The sequence below is a fragment of the Manis javanica genome, chromosome 2 (genome assembly GCF_040802235.1).
Source record: "Manis javanica isolate MJ-LG chromosome 2, MJ_LKY, whole genome shotgun sequence".
In the NCBI taxonomy this organism is placed as follows: Eukaryota; Metazoa; Chordata; class Mammalia; order Pholidota; family Manidae; genus Manis; species Manis javanica.
The window spans coordinates 149,148,350-149,165,098 of record NC_133157.1 but is presented as its reverse complement, the minus strand read 5'-3'; the positions used below and the strand labels follow the sequence as shown (position 1 = coordinate 149,165,098).

The following is a 16,749-nucleotide window of genomic DNA, read 5'->3' as shown; positions in this document are numbered from 1 at the left end:
AGGTTAGCTTCTTCAGTATCTTACTATCTAACTTAACTTGCTTATGAGCTATTTTAAACACTGGTCATTCTTTATTTTTCTCCCTTCTTATTCCTCCTCCTCCGTTCTTTATATGTCGGTTGTTTTATTCTCTGCTCTTTTGTGCTTCCTTTAACTGCTTTTTGTGGGTAGTTGATTTTATTTTTTGCCTTTAGTTAGTATTTGGTTGGTCTGCTTTCTTTGCTGTGATTTTATTTTCTCTGGTGACATCTGTTTAGTCTTAGGAGTGCTCCCATGTAGAACAGTCCCTCTAAAATACCCTGTAGAGGTGGTTTGTGGGAGGCAAATTTCCTCAACTTTTGCTTGTCTGGGAATTGTTTAATCCCTCCTTCATATTTAAATGATAGTCGTGCTGGATACAGTATTCTTGCTTCAAGGCCCTTCTGTTTCATTGCATTAAATATATCATGCCATTCTCTTCTGGCCTGTAAGGTTTCTGTTGAGAAGTCTGATGATAGCCTGATGGGTTTTCCTTTGTAGGTAACCTTTTTCTTCTCTCTAGCTGCCTTTAAAACTCTGTCCTTGTCCTTGATCTTTACCATTCTAATTATTATGTGTCTTGGTGTTGTCCTCCCTGGGTCCTTTCTGTTGGGAGTTCTGTACACTTCCATGGTCTGATCAATTATTTTCTCCTCCAGTTTGGAGAAGTTTTCAGCAATTATTTCTTCAAATACACTTTCTATCCCTTTCTCTCTCTTCTTCTTCTTCTGGTACCCCTATAATGTGGATATTGTTCCTTTTGGATTGGTCACACAGTTCTCTTAATATTGTTTCATTCCTTGAGATCCTTTTATCTCTCTGTGTCAGCTTCTATGCGTTCCTGTTCTCTGGTTTCTATTCCATCAATGGCCTCTTGCATCTTATCCATTCTGTTTATAAATCCTTCCAGAGATTGTTTCATTTCTGTAATCTCCTTACGGACATCATCCCTTAGCTCTTGCAAATTTCTCTGCAGCTCCATGAGCATGGTTATGAGCTTTATTTTTAATTCTTTTTCAGGAAGACTGGTTAGGTCTATCTCCTTCTCAGGGTTTGCCTCTGTGATCTTGGTCTGTATCAACTTCTTCTGCCTTTTCATGGTGATAGACATATTTGTGGGGAGCTGGCGCATGTGTTGGGTAAGAGAAAGTCCCTTCTTGCCAGTTTGTGACCTCCCTCTCCTGGGAGAACAGCGGCCTCTAGCAGCTTGTGCTGGGCAGCTGCATGCAGACGGGGCTTCTGATACTTGGCCGGCTGCTATGGAGTTTATTTAGCTCTGCAGTTGCTGTGGGCATGTCCTGCCTCAGGCTGCTTCTCCAATATGGCAGAGTGACATTGGAGGGGGAACAGGCAGGAGGCTGTTTATCGCAGTGAGGGGCCTCTGAGCTGTGCTGCGGGGGTTCAGGTTTCCAGAGATCCCCGGGATTCCCAGCTCCTGGGCTAAGTGTCCCGAGGCACTTCCGTCCAGTTGTGTGGTCCCTGTCCCTTTAAGACTTTCAAAAAGCACTTGCTTTTCTTTGTCCTGGGTGTGCCAGCCGCGGGGACCTGCTCACAGGTCTTACTGTCCTGTTTCCCTAGTATCCAGCACCCCACACACGCACTGTGTCTGCACTCTGGTGTGGATGGCTAGGGCTGGGTGTTCAGCAGTCCTGGGCTCCCTCTCCCTCCCCACTCCGACTCCTCCCCTCCCGCCAGGAGCTGGGGTGAGGGCCATTCGGGTCCCGCTGGGCCACGGCTTGTATCTTACCCCCTTTGTGAGGCGCTGGGTTCTCGCAGGTGTGGATGTAGTCTGGCTGTTGTCCTCTGTCTTCTGGTCTCTCTTTTAGGAAGAGTTATATTTGTTGTATTTTCAAAAATATATATGATTTTGGGGGGAGATTTCTGCTGCTCTACTCATGCCATCTTGGTTCTCTGCTTAAAGATTGTATTTTAATACCCAAGAATTAAAAATGTAAGATTCTTAACTTACTCTTTAGCAAACAGACAATAGTTCAGCCCACCTTGGGAGCTGGGTAGGCAAGCTGTTTGATATGTGCCAGACCAAGACGCCTGTATCCAGGGAGAAATCAGAGCAGGAAGTTCCTTGTGTTAAGTTAATTCTAAGTATTCAAAGACCACTTGACAAGTCTACACCCCCAGCCCTTTGTCACATTCCTAAAGAATCCTTATAAGGGGGAACACTCAACCTTTTACGCGCTCCTCTCTCTGAGGATGCCCGCACTAAGTGCGTAACCTTTTAATCTTAAACTTTCTCTCTCCAAACCTTTCAGGGCACTTCTCCTTGCTGAGGATACCTGCTGCACTTCTCTTTTTAAGTTACTTTAAATTAAACTTTTACTCTGCTTCACTACTGTGTCTCTGCCCTTCAATTCTTTGTTGTGGCAGGCACAAGGATCAAGGAAAATATACAATGCTCCCCCAATCCCCCAATACCCAGACGCTTGCTCTCTTCTTTCTCGCATCTGCTCAGCTGCTGTAGTTTTGAGATGTGAACTTCCAGAAAGGAGGGAGAGTATGTGCTCAACCTGGCTCCCAGGTCACTCCCCTTCTAATCTTGGGCTTGGTCCAGGTACCAGCCAAGTGTCTGGGGTCTAGCCAGCCCCAGTTCAATGGTATAGTGTATATGAAAGGACCAGGAAGGAGAAAAATTAAGCATGGATCCTAGATATTTTACCTGATGAGGATGAAAATGCATTTAATTGGGGTAGGAAAAGCTCAGGTGGGAAAGAGGAGAATCAAAAGATTCTATTTTTGCTATGTTGAATTGAGATGCCAACAGATAGCCAAGTAGAGATTGCAAATGAGTAACTGGAGATTTGAATCTGGAGCTTGGGGGAGTGGTCGAGCCAGGGGCAGAAATACTTTTTCAAGTGCCTGATAGAAATTTGCAGTTTCTATATTGTAGATTATATATTTGTATCCTCTACCTATTTACCTATTAAGTCTCTGACAATCACTGTTAAAATTCCCACCAGTTTAATACAGTTGAAAATGTATAACAAACCATGCCCACATCATCTTATCTTCACAACAAATCTGACAACTTTTTAAAAAATCTTTATTTTATAGAGAAAGAGACTGAGGCTTAATGAGATAATCAATTTCTCATGCTAGGAAATGGCAGTACCGGAAGATAGATATTTGCATCTAATGAGTTCTGACCTCCACATACAAACGTAGAAGTCGTCAGCATACAACACCTAAGAAAACCATATTCATCTTCCATGAGGAAGTGATGACCACCTTACATTCATAAGGAAGAGGTACACTGAGTCTCCCAAGAGAAGTCATAGGATGGTATATACAGAAAATTAGACATCAGACCCTGTGGGTAAAATTGGAGTATTTCTAGAATCTCTTACCTGGCTTTAGTACATCTCCATATGAACAGGCGTTTCCAAGGGGTGGAGAGAAGTAGTCCATCTCCATACCAGTAGGTAATTACAAGGGCGACTGAGGGCTTATCTGGACTGGAGAGGTTGGGTGGAGTTCTTTTCTTCTGCAGCCTGGTTGAGAGAGACACAGGATGACTGCTTATAAGAAATAAATGTGTTTCTTAAACTTTATTTCTCCCTTTGGCTGATTGCAGTTTCAAAGTATTTTGCCCTGGGATTTTCCCCTGGAGTTACAGACCCTTATTTCTGTGCACATTAAGAGTGAAACCATTTTTCAGGAATGGACTCACATTAACCTAATTTATGAATCTTATTTTTAAAGCAGAATATCAGTTGCAAGGAGAAATTGCTCTCCTAGAGACAGGAATACGTAAAATCCATGCAGCTAGCTTTCTCTTATCCTGGACAAAGAATACAGTGTATTGAAATATTTAATGACTTTAAGCTAAGAAAATCACGCATCCATCTCACTTGCGGGATCATCTTTGCAGGGAAGAAAATCTGTGCCTCCTAATGCCTTTCATCAGCTCATTCCCTCTCATTTTATCAGTTTGACCACACCCTGCTGTCTCACTCTAAACTTCATGATGTATCTGTTTGGCCTCTAAAGGCATTTGTAACCCTGGCCCTGTGGCCTGAGCCAAGTACCAATTACATTGAATGAAAACCCCCCTGAGCAGTATTTCAATAGAGAATGCCAATTTGCATCTCTGAGATCATCCTTCTTTGAGCCTCTAAGTCTGACCAACCCTCCTCACAGACAGTCACTTCAGATATTTTAACAAATTTAATCAAATTACCATCAAACTCTTGCCCTGGGATCCAATCTGATCTTTAGGTCATTTTTGTAACTTTGTTTGACAGTATGTTAAGCCCTCAGCCTCATTAATTACTGATCATGGAACATAGCCAAGCCATTGATTCTGTCTGTGCTTCAGTTTCATAATCCGTAAAATGGGAAAAATAATATCAAAGTCATAGAACTACTGGGCAGTGCCCAAGCTGTGGGAAATTCTCAGTGTGTTTACTGTTATTATCACCCTATGCCTGTCATCATTATATGCTGAATTTTACCTTTAACTTTCAGGGTACAGATTTATTTCCAAGTTGTTAGGTGAACCCTTGCTATAAAGCCCAATAGCAATGATGTCAGGCACAGGTGGTTTTGAGGCTAAAGAAAAAGTGGGACAGTGAACCCTATAACAGGAGCTTGAAAGTTGAATGGAGTAGTAGTAATCAGAGAATTTTAAAGATTAGACAGGAAACATTATGCAGTGTTTTGTTTCCTTTCTTTTCTTTTTTTTTTTTTTTAGCAAAAGACCCCTTTACAGTCTGGTAAATCTTCTGAATGCCTTCTCAGAGTAAAGATTTTAAAGGTACAAAATAAAATACACAGGATTACAAAAAATTAAATGATATTGGAATTATTATCAAAATATTCCAAAAACCAACTTGCATTAGAGTAATTTGTGAGCTTCTTTATTAAAACATTAAATAACATGATCTAGGAAGACCCATAATGACGATAAGTCAGCAGTTGGGATGAAAGCAAATATGACAAAATATTTGTACCAATTATAATGTATAATAAAAACATCAGTATTTCTACTAGTGACAAAGCTGTAGGTACTGCTAATACCCCCAGGGTGTGTTGACAATAATCATGATTGAAGAAAATGTTAAATTTCAGCTACAGTTAATAAAAATAAAGATACAATTTTCCCCCCATCCGTATCTATGTGGTCCGTGGACCCCAGATTAAGAACCTATGCATCAACGGATAGTAATACAGACACCAAAAGAGGAGATAATTTAGAAAGAGAAACTGATTAATACATTTAGCATAAAGATTAGACATTATAAAGATGAAAATGCCTATGGGTTTGTCACTTAGGAGATAATCAGTGAACGCCAGGGCAGTTTCATTAGAGAAGTTGGGGGCATAATCAGGTTACAGTAATTTTAGGAGTAATTGGGAAAGGGGAGGGCAAACATGAGCAAGTGCAGAAGTAAATGAAGATGTCAGTTTTAAGAAGCTTGGCTTTTAAGAGCTGGTGAGGGAAGTGCCATAGATGAGAAGAGGAAGAGGTCCAGGCGTATGGTCTGCGCTTTGGGCAAAGAGCCGTAGAAAGGGAGTGGCTAGCCAATCAAGACAAGGAAAATACATGATGGAGAGAGACCTCTGAGGTGGTAGGAGGAGTCGAGACCAAGAGAGCAAGCAAAGGAATTCGCCAGGGACAAACAAAGGAAAGACTTCTACTGAAAGGGGGGAGGGGGGCAACACTGAAGGCAGATGCGGAATGACAAACAACAAAAAACCTAAGTAGAGACCAGAAAGAGGGAATTTTTGTTAAGGAAATCTATACCTTTGTCCTGTCCTTTGCTGTCACTGGTCCAAATATGCATGTTCTCTACTCTAGGTGAAGACAGTAGGACCTAAAAGCCTAGAAAAGCTATTATATCAGCTAGGATATTTGTCTTGGTGTAGCTCGGGGTGGAAGGGTGTTCCCGGCCCAGTAGGAATCCCCTATGAAACCGGTGAAATTGGAAAAAGTCAAGGGAAAGGGTAGGTTCAGAGAAACCATTATTTTTTATTGCTCACAGTTTGCTGCAATTCACTGGCTAGGCCTGGACCCAACCGTCTCCTCCTGCTCCAGCCTCAGCTCTCGCTCTGCCACCTCAGCCGGCCCTCTCTTTTCTGTCCGCCCCTTCCGGGAGGAATCCATTGGCGGGTCCTTGGTGACTGGCAGGTGCAAGACCAATTGTGTACCAGGAACGGGGGAGGGGCGAACAGCCGTTATCTCTCCACCCTTTGCCCCGAGGCTGCGGCTGTGAACACCTATTTGATATGTAAGTGGACAAAGGCTAAGTGGGAAATGCTGCGAATTCTGCAATTGGAAAACAACAAAAAGTGCAACATTTGGGACTTACTATTTAACTTATTTGGCTTAAGGAATAAACGTGATGTATTGGCTCATAGAACTGAGGAGCTGTCAGTTGTCTCACAGCTGCCTTTCTAAGAGCTTTCAGCTCTGCTTGCCTCCAGGGTTTGGCTTCATCCTCAGGCTGGCAGCAACATGGCTGAGGAGTTCCGGTTCTCACCACCCTGTGTGAAAACTTCCAGGGCAAAGAAGCCAGAAGAAAGCGAAGCAAAAAATCAAGGAGCTTTCACTTCTTCCAGGTGTGCTCTCTTCAGAGAAGTTGCTAGCAAACCTCCCCTTACATCCCATTGGCCCAACTTGCCTGCTATTCCTGGACCACTCCCTGTGGCAGGAAAATTCCATTCTGCGGCTGGCTTACCAGCCACTGGGTGAGTTTCTGAACTATTGGGGCAGGAGACACTGCACTCCCTATGGCCCAGCCATTCTCCAGCAGAGTGTTGACATGGAGTCATGTGTTGGGCATTCTAGGTTGTCAGAATGATTGCAAGTCAGAGATGTCAAACATCCTAAGATGTGCGGGGCAGTGGCAAAACAGAGCAAAGAATGGGCCAGCCCCAAATGCCCATTGTGCCTGCTGCTAAGATATAACTGCTGTAGACAGAGGCCCACCCTTGAATCTCACTGGTTTCCTGAGGAGTTTTGGTATAATGAGAAATTTCTCTGGTCTTTATCCCTAATTCCTGGCACAGACCTCCTAAAACCCTTGGAAATTCTTGAGTGATAGGAATGTCTTTTGTTATTCATAGTGGGCTTCTTTTGATTACTGCTGAGTTTATGTTAATGAGGTGACTTAAGGTGGGATCCCTACATAGCTTCAGTCAGGCTCATCACCAGAAAGACTACATGATTAGAAGGCTGGAGTTTTCAGGCCTACCCACCAACCTCTAGGAAGGAGATGGGATGGTGCAGACAAGCTCTATAAAAATTCTTGAACAATGAGAAACTGGATAGGTTGGTGAACAAGAGGAGGTGCTGGGAGGGTGGATGCCCAGAGAGAACATCTCTCCCATCTGGTTGTTACTGAGTAGCATCCTTTTATAATAAACGGGTAAGTGTAAGTTAAGAGTTTCCCTACGCTTGTGAGCCATTCTAGCAAATTATGAGAACTGAGGAGGGAGTCCTGGCAACTCTGGTTTATAGGTGGTCAGTTGACAGTACAGGTGGACCCTGGTATTTGCATCTAAGGTGGGGCAGTCTGGTGGATCTGAGCCCTTCTTCTGTGGGATCTGCCACTTATCTCCAGGTCGATAGTGCCAGAAGTGAGTTAAATTTGTAGGACACTCACTTGATGTCTACTGAGAACTGGAGAATTGCTCACTGGGGTTGGAAAATCCTCCAGGAGGATATGATGTCTGAACAAAAGTCAGGAAAGAAGGAGAAAGTGGGCACAGGGGAGGTAAACTACAGATCTTAGAAACACAGAGAGCCTGGGGTTTGGATCCTGGCTCTGCCACTTTGGAGCTGTGTGATTTGGGCAAGTAAATGAGCCTTATTTTCTCTAAGGAGTAAAAATGGAATAATAATACCTACCTCATGAGATTACAGAGAGGATAAATGAGAGAATGAATGTATGCAAAGAGTCTGAAATATCCTGGCCCACAGGAGGGACTCAATGCATGTTTCCTTTCTTCCTGCTCTTATGTGCATTAGTTTACAGCATAGCCACCCAATAGAATCTGGAAGGCTATTTACAACAAATGTTTTTTGAGGTGCTAATATCCTCTAATGAGAACATGAGCCATCATCAAAACCATTAGATTAGTAATATTACAGATGGTCCCTGCACAATGTGTTCATGTCACAGATGGCTCATAATAACAAGTCTATTAATAAGGAGGAATAGACATATCAGTTTCAATTTTGGGCTTTCATTGCCTCCTTAAGTATACTATTATTATTTAAAATAAATGAAATGAGTATGCACACCTGTATTTGCCTTACCATATGTTTCATATGTAGGTGAAGATGCATAAGAAAATGACCTGGTTTTCAATGCATTTTCTTCCCTTTAAACACAGACCTTTGTGCATACTGTTCTCTCTGTCTGGAAGATAGCACTTGCTTTCTTTTAGAGCTAGTGTAAATCATCAATTCTTCAGGAAAGGCCTCGTTATTTTCCAGCCTAGATAGGACCTTTTGTTTTTGTTCTCAAGCCTATGTTTCTGTTATTTATTACTGTGTTACAAACCACTCCGAAGTTCAGTAATTTTGTTTAGGCAGAAAGACAGAAATGAGCGGGATGAAAAGGAGAAAGGCCCCCCCCAAAGAACTCAGGGAGTTGATCAAATAGAACCAGAAAGCCAGAAATGATGCAAAGAGTTAATCAGATGGAGCCACAGGGTCCAAAAGTGACTCAGGAAATGTCCAGGGTCCCCTAGATAAGAAACATCAGAGGCTCAAGCACAGCACAGTCCCTGTCCCCATTTCACCAATCACAACAAGTCTAGAGAGCTGACCGCTTTCAATCAAGGAGCTCTCTGCCCTGCCAAAACCGCATAAAAGAAGCCTCAGAATGAGCATCCACACCTGCCTGTCTTATCTTAGGCAGGCCCTCTCTGCTAGTCTATGCAGTGTGTATTAAAACTTACTTTGCTTTCTTGGCTTTGGTCTCTCGTCTCAGTGTATCTGACTTCCCTGTGACACCGAGCTGAGTCCTTTCCTTCCCAACAATATGAGTACTAACGATGTTATTTTCTATGATTCTTTTGGTTGATCATATGGTTTTTCTGCTTCATGTGGTCTTGACTGAGTTGCAGAGAGAGCTGAAAGGTCAGTGACTGGCATGTCATGCTGGACACCTACTGAGAGTTCAGTCGGGGTTTTTGGCCAGGACCGTGGATGACCTCCACATGAGTCATGTGGCTGTGGAGCTTCACAGAATGTCAACTGGATGCTGAGAAAGTGCATTCCAAGAAGCCTAGTCCCAATGTGGAGTGCTTATCAAACCTGGGCTTGCACCATGTTTGTAATATCTCAATAGTCAAAGTTAGCTATGTGGCCAAACCAGGGTCACATGGAAGGGGATTCCACAAGGACAAAGTACCAGGAGGCATGATTCATTGGGGGCCACCAAAGTCTACCACAGCCAGTAGTGACCCTTTCCTGCATAGTAGTTGGTGTTGTTCATAACTGCATATGCGCATGTATTCTTATACTTGCTCCCTCACTATTAACAGACTCTAGGACCTATGGAAACAGGGATCTTTTGTTTTTTTGCTAGTCATCATGAAACAGAATCTAAAATGCACTTGAAACGTTTTGAAGAAACCCAAGTGACTGGGACACTAACAATCAATGCCACCTGGGACACTAACAATCAATGCCACCATGCAGGGCTTGCAAAAGGAATTGGTCCAAAAATGGCCTGGCTGTTGGTAGTTGGTGAAGGGTCCCTACCAGTAAGAGGCAAACTTCTGGCTTCTCTTCGGGGTCCTCAGTTCCCGCCGGTGCCACCTGAAGCCCAATCACCTCTCGCCCCCCTCCCAATCCCAGCACCTAGCCAACAGCCACCAGCCCCATAGAAGTGACACCTCAATCAATTCATGCCCCTTCCTATATAACCCAGCACCTTTCCCTAATAAAGCGGAACTCTCCGGTGAATTCCTGCTATGTGTCGCTCCTTTCCTTTCATTGGTGCCGAAACCCGGGAGACGGGACACCCCATCTGGGCCCCGTCTTCCCCCCGACACCAGCAGCAGCTTGCCCTCGTCCTCTTTTTCCGGCGCTGGCTCATCACACTCACCACTCCTCTCTGGCCTTTAGGTAAGTTTTCCCCCCGGAGTGGGCCACTCTTCCCCGAGCTATCGCAGTGCCATTGACCGTGGTCGTCCAGCAAGGCCCTGACGCTCAGGGATGAGGAGGGAACTCTCCCCACCTCAGGCCTTCACGGCTGCGGCGGACCCTCAGGCCCCTCCTCCAACAGTCATAAATCCCCACCTCAGGCCTTCATGGCTGCAGCCGACTCTCAGGCACCCCCCTCCAACAGCCATAAACGAGGTGACTCCTTTGTGGATGAGAACGCTCCCTTTCCCCCCCCCCCTCCTTCTGCTCCGTCCGCCGAAAACGCCTAGCGCTAGGTACCTCGAGACTCCGGCACTCTGCCTTCTTAGGGAAGTCTGGGTGACGACCCACACTTCCTAAGAAATTCCGACTCGTATACGAGTTTCCGCAGACCTCCAAGGATCATCGGGGACGCCCTTTGTCTCCTTGTGGTCTGCTTCCAGTCCGAGGATCTCCGTTCGTCTTCCCCTGTTTGTCTCCTTCTCTGTCCTTTAGCCATGGGAGCCTCCTCATCCCTCCCTGAAAGTTCACCTCTTGAATGCCTGCTTAAGCATCTGGCTACCCTCTCCCTGACGCCTGATATAAAACCAAAACTTCTCCATAAATATTGCTCCCAAGATTGGCCGACATACCCCCTAGACAATAACAACCAATGGCCCGCAGGGGGAACTCTTGATCCTAACATCACTCGCGATCTTTTTAACTACTGCCAGCACCTGAAAAAATGGAAGGAGATTCCCTATATGGAAGCTTTCTGCCTCCTCCTCTCCCTGCCCCCTCCCAAGTTCTCCTAGCCTGCAAGCCGCCGCCCCCGCAGAAGCCTCCCGTTCACTCCCTTCCCCTTCTTCTCCTACAACAGCTCTTCTCCCTTCCTCCCCAACCATCTCCTCCCCCATCTCACCTCCTCCACCTTCATACCCTGCAGATTAAGCCTGAGCCTTTAAGCCCCCCTTTAACTAAGTCCCAGGAGCCTCCTCCGTCTTTGCCCTCATCACCTGTTTCTCCCCTGTTAGGGACCGCCTTTGTCTTCTCACATGTTTGTAGGGAGAATGGGAAAGCACCTTCCCCCATGTCTGAACGCAGCATGGGAAAGCACAAGCTAGAGAACAACCGGTGCAGTCCTTAGAAGTTATCTGTCCACAAAAACATATCTTGCCAAAACTCCTCACTCTGAAAATAGGGAGACTTGAAGATGTGTAGAAACACCGCCCCTGCTTCTAAATATGCCCTTCCCCCACTTGCAGATGTGGCAGGAATGGAGAACAAAGAACATTCTGTTTACGCATTCCATAAGCAATTAACTACAGCCCTGCTGCAGCTCAGTTAGTAGAGCATGGGACTCTTAATTCAGAGTCATGAGTTCAAGCCCAACTAGAGCAGCAGAAGTAAGCAGCTGAGCTGCTAGCTGGCGACATGTGGGTCCGATTCTATCTTTCTTTATTTTCTTTGCCCCCCTTCTGCACTTCAGGACCTGCTCAACTAGGCATGGCTAGACTGCGTTACTCCCCCACAGACTGAGCCAGAACCCTTCAGTCCCCCTCAGACTCAGTCTCGAGAGCCTCCCAAAATTATTGCCCCCCTCCAGGAAGTAGCAGGATTCGAAGGCATCGTGCGTGTTCACGTCCCTTTCTCCTTAAGAGATTTAGACCAACTAGAGAAACGCCTAAGTTCCTTTTCCACTGATCCCATGACATACATCAGGGAGTTTCAATAGACCCTCCAGTCTTACAGCCTCACACATCATGACATTTTCATGCTCCTGGCCAATACTCTCCTCCCTGAAGAGCGTAGACGAGTTTGAGACTTCGCCCAAACGCAGGCTACCGAAACCCACAGGGCTGACCCCACCTATCCCCCTGGCCCCACTGCTGTCCCCGAACAAGACCCACACTGAGATTATAACACCGCCATGAGTCTCCGCTCTCGAGATATTTTTGTCTCCTGCTTAATAGCAGGTCTGAAAAAGGCAGCTTGTAAAGTAGTCAATTTTCAAAAGCTCCAAGACATAATTCAAAAGAGAGACGAAATCCCCTCTGAGTTCTTAGACTCACTCAAGCCCTATTACAGTATACCAGCCTAAACCCAGAAACACCTGAAAGAAGACATGTCCTTATGACATACTTCCTAGCTCAAAGCTACCCCGACATTAAAGCTAAACTCAAAAAGTTAGAACAGGGCCCCGCTACCCCACAGACTGAGATCCTAACAGTGGCCTTTAAAGTCTTCCATAAGCGGGAAGAGGAGAAAGAACGCCGTAAACAAAAGGCTGATCAGGCCAATTTCCAAATGTTGGCCCAGCTGATAAAACCACAACCTGAGCGCCCCTCTTAAACAAGCCCCCTCCAGGAGCTTGTTTCAAGTGTGGAAAAGAGGGACATTGGTCAAGGGCGTGCCCCTCCCCCAGATCTCCTACCACCCCATGCCCCAGATGCCACAAAAAGGGCCACTGGGGGTCTGATTGCCCAACCACCCGAAGGGGAGGCTGGATGAACAACCCCCATCCTAAGCCCGCCGTAGTGGGGCTGGCAGAAGAAGATTGATGGGGCCCGGGGGCTTCTCGCCCGACCATTTCCATCACCAAACAGGAGCCCAGGGTTACTTTAATAGTAGACAGTCACCCCATCTCCTTCCTCCTAGACACAGGAGCCACCTTCTCAGTCTTGCAAGAATACCGGAGCCCTACCATGCCTGCCATTACTCCTATAGTCAGGGTAAGAGGTAAACAGATTTTCCCATTAACCCCCCCCCCCCTTTATGCACAATCCAAGACAATCCCATACCTTTCTCCCACTCCTTCCTGGTTATGCCCCAGTGTCCCATCTCTTTACTAAGATGGGACATCCTTTCCCTCCTCCATGTTTCCATAACTATATCCACTCCCACAGCCCCCAGTACTCCCTTTCTGATAGCCCTCATAGCCAACGACCCCCCTCTACCAAATGAAAGCTCCGGTTCTGCCCTCATACACCCTGTAAATCCCCAAGTTTAGGACATTACAAGCCCCTCCATATCCCTATGTCCCCCTGCCTCTATCAAATTACGTGACCCCTCTCAGTATATCTGTCAGGCCCAATACCCCCTAACCACTTCAGCCCTCATAGGCCTCCAACCCATCATTCAAGATCTCTTAAACAAAAATTACCTCAGACCCACTCACTCCCCATTTAATACCCCCATATTAGCTGTTAAAAAAACCAACAGATCTTTCTGCCTTGTCCAAGACCTTAGCCTCATCAACATGGCTGTTGTCCCTATCCATCCCTTAGTTCCAAATCCACACAGACTTTTATCGCAGATCCCTGCCTCAGCATCCCACTTCTCAGTCCTAGATCTCAGAGACCCATTTTTCTATCCCTCTAGACCCCTGCTCCCATGATTTTTTCATCTTCACCTAGACGAACCCATACACAAGACATTCTAAACAACTCACTTGGACAGTTTTGCCACAAAGCTTCCGAGATAGTCCCCATATTTTTAAACAGGTCCTGGCTCAGGACCTCAAACAGTTTCATCATTATCACTCCAAGTCCACCTTATAATACATAGACAATCTTCTACTCTGCAGTCTCTCGTGAGAACAGTCTCAACTTGACACTACCTCCCTACTTAACCTTCTAGCGTCCAGAAGTTACTGAGTATCCCCCGTCAAAGCTCAAATCTCTTCCCCTCCTGTCACTTACCTCAGATTCCTTCTATCTCAACAAAGAAAGTCCATTACCTTAGACAGAAAATGGCTCCTCTCTGACCTGCCCATTCCCAAAACCAAGACAGAAATCCTTTCCTTTCTAAGCCTGGCTAGATATTTTAGAGCGTAAATCCCTAACTTCTCCCTGCTCTCTGTTGGCAAGACCCCTATACGACCTCAGCAAGAGCCCCCTCTAAAAAAACCATTATCCTCCTTACCCCGACACTCCTTCATTAAGCTCCGTCAAGCCCTTGTAGAAGCCCCAGCTCTCCATCTTCCTGATTTGTCGAAGCCCTTCTCATTATACATTCATGAGAGATCCAGTCAAGCCCTAAGAGTCCTAGGCCAATATTATGGCCCATCCTTTGCCCCAGTAGCTTATCTCTCCAAGCAATTAGACCCCACAGTTCGGGGATGAGCCCCCTGCCTACGAGCATTAGGCGCTAGACAGCTCTTGCAGAAAGAAGCTCATAAACTGACATTCAGGGCGCCCCTTACCATTCTGTCCCCATATCACCTAAAAGATCTCTTATCCTACAAAAGTTTACAGACTCTCCCTCCCTCCAGACTCCTGACCTTACTGTCCTCTTTCCTCCAAAATCCCATTCACCCCCTTTTCCATTCATACCCGAATCATGACTTTTCCCTCCTTTACTGCTCTCTTGCTTTTTTCCTCATTCTTATTATCTTCCCCGCCACCCCAGCCTCCTTTGTATGGCGATTCAAAGTCAGAGAGACTTACACACAGCATCAAACAAAAGTTAGTGCCCTCATTGCCACACCAGGCTGCCGTCTGAAAAGCTGCTCTGAGCCTTTATACCTCCACTTTCCTCCCTCCACCGAAGTGTTCACTAGCAGCTACCCTTATTCTCCCTACCTCTGCTTCCTCTATGACCAAAAACAAGCCTATTGCAGGCGATAGCCAGACACCTACAGGAAATGTCCCTACTAGTCTTGTGCAATTCAGTACATGAGTAACTTCCAGTACCCACAGTATTACTCCTCCAACCGTTTCATGAAATATCCCAACGGCTCATTCTCCTTATCAATCCCAGATCCCTGGGACTCTCGATGAGCTGCCAGAGTCACAGCCTCAGTTTACTATAGGGGGGGTCCTCGACCCCCACGGTACCCTTCATATCTCTCAAAAGTATGTTCCCTCTCATTCCCAGATGTCTCAAGTTGCATCAGATATCAGACATTCTGAAAAAGTAATTATCCAAACTCTTGACGGCGCCTCTTCATCTTCTTATCCCCGCCCCTCTTCCCATTTCTTCTACTCTTGGTTACAGCTCATTCAGGACACCACCATCTTTCTCAACCACACCCTTAACACGGCCAATTGTTTCTTGTGTGCATCACTACAGCACCCACTGCTGGCCGCCATGCCCCTTAATATTTCCAACTACTCCTTCCATGCAGAAGGACAACCTCTCCGCCCCCTGGCAGACATACCCCTATGGGAACTAGAATATGCAGATAATCTCACCATCCACCACTGTGTAAGCCCAACTCCACCCCCCTCCAGCGCACTTCACTGCCTCTCTATCTACACCCCTACATCTGGCTCTGAGACTTTTACGCAACCAGGACACTTCTTTTAGTGTAATGGCAGTCTTTTCAACTCAGTGCCTCTCAACTCCTATACACCCTGCATTCTCGTCACCCTAATCCCACAGTTTACACTTTACAGCATGGCAGAATTCCTTGAGCTCCAACCTCCCTTGCCCTTGCGCACAAAAAGAGCTGCTTTCCATCCCGTCATGGTCAGTAGCTCTTTGATCACCTCAGCCATTGGGGCAGGGTTTTCGGGAGAAGCCTTGGGTCACTCTCTATAGGCAGTTAGAGATCTCAACGCCAAACTTGAGGGAGCCCTGACATCCACTGCCGATTCCCTAGCCTCTCTCCAAAGACAGGTCACTTTGCTAGCTAAAGTCACCCTTCAAAACCAGCAGGCCCTAGATCTGCTTACAGCCGAGAAGAGCGGCAGCTGCGTCTTCCTCTCAGAAGAGTGCTGCTATTCCAGCATTATAAAAACTAACATTACCAAACTCACCGACCTTGCCTCCAGCCTCCACTCTGCTTCCAATTCCAACCCATTCTCTTCAATACTAACAAACCCCTTCCTCACCTGGCTCTGGCCCATTGCAGGCCCCATAATAGTCATTCTTCTCACCTGTCTCTTCTTACCCTGTATAATAAAGTTCATCAAATCCCAAGTCGGAAAAATCTCTAATCAAGCTTTCAACCAGCTTTTACTCAGGAACTACCAGCTTCTAGCCACAGAAGATCCCTCATCCTCATGTGACCTCCTCACCACACGCTGAGATAGACCCCTCTCTTCACTAAAAACTGTTCCTGGAAACAATGGCTGCAGACGCCTGGCTCCTGACACCCATATCCTCTTAGCACCGTTGGAATCAACAGGTCCTCAACCTATAGTTACAGGAAACCTTCATTAATTTCCAAACCTGAAGAAGTCCACATCTACTCGTCCTTACTGCGGGGAGTCCTATCAACCCTTTCCTCCCAATCCTCAAGCCCTCACTCCCTTCTCCGCCCCTGTTCAGCAGGAAGCAGCCAGAGAGAAAGCAACGTCCACAAACCCATAGAGGAGAAAGGGGGAATGAAGGGTCCCTACCAGTAAGATGGAAACTTCCGGCTTCTCTTCGGGGTCCTCAGTTCCCGCCGGCGCTACCTGAAGCCCAATCACCTCTCGCCCCCCTCCCAATCCCAGCACCTAGCCAACAGCCACCAGCCCCGTAGAAGTGACACCTCAATCAATTCATGCCCCTTCCTATATAACCCAGCACCTTTCCCTAATAAAGCGGAACTCTCCGGTGAATTGCTGCTATGTGTCGCTCCTTTCCTTTCAGTTGGTCACCCATCTCCATGCTATTTTGGAGAGAGTCACAGGTGTCCTCCACAC

General features: G+C 46.2%; 1 protein-coding gene and 1 long non-coding RNA gene across 3 annotated transcripts in view; one reads left to right on the top strand and one right to left on the bottom strand.

Moving 5' to 3' along the window:
• RAB2A (RAB2A, member RAS oncogene family) overlaps positions 1–6,113 on the bottom strand; it is a 145,683-nt gene extending 139,570 nt beyond the window's left edge. Inside the window, exons 1-2 of the mRNA XM_073229573.1 lie at positions 6,016–6,113; positions 3,381–3,524 (exon numbers count right to left, since the gene is read on the bottom strand). Of these exons, the coding sequence (XP_073085674.1) occupies positions 3,381–3,447 (67 nt within the window). The 5' untranslated portion in view covers positions 3,448–3,524; positions 6,016–6,113. The remainder of the gene's footprint in view (positions 1–3,380; positions 3,525–6,015) is intronic.
• Positions 6,114–6,237: 124 nt separating this feature from the next.
• The window catches only part of LOC118968281 (uncharacterized), a 31,502-nt gene continuing 20,990 nt past the window's right edge, over positions 6,238–16,749 (top strand). Inside the window, exon 1 of one of the 2 annotated variants that reach the window (XR_005055855.2) lies at positions 6,238–6,594. This is a non-coding gene — a long non-coding RNA (uncharacterized lncRNA). Of the gene's footprint in view, positions 6,724–16,749 lie in introns of both variants that reach the window. The other variant, XR_005055853.2, reaches the window with a different exon arrangement.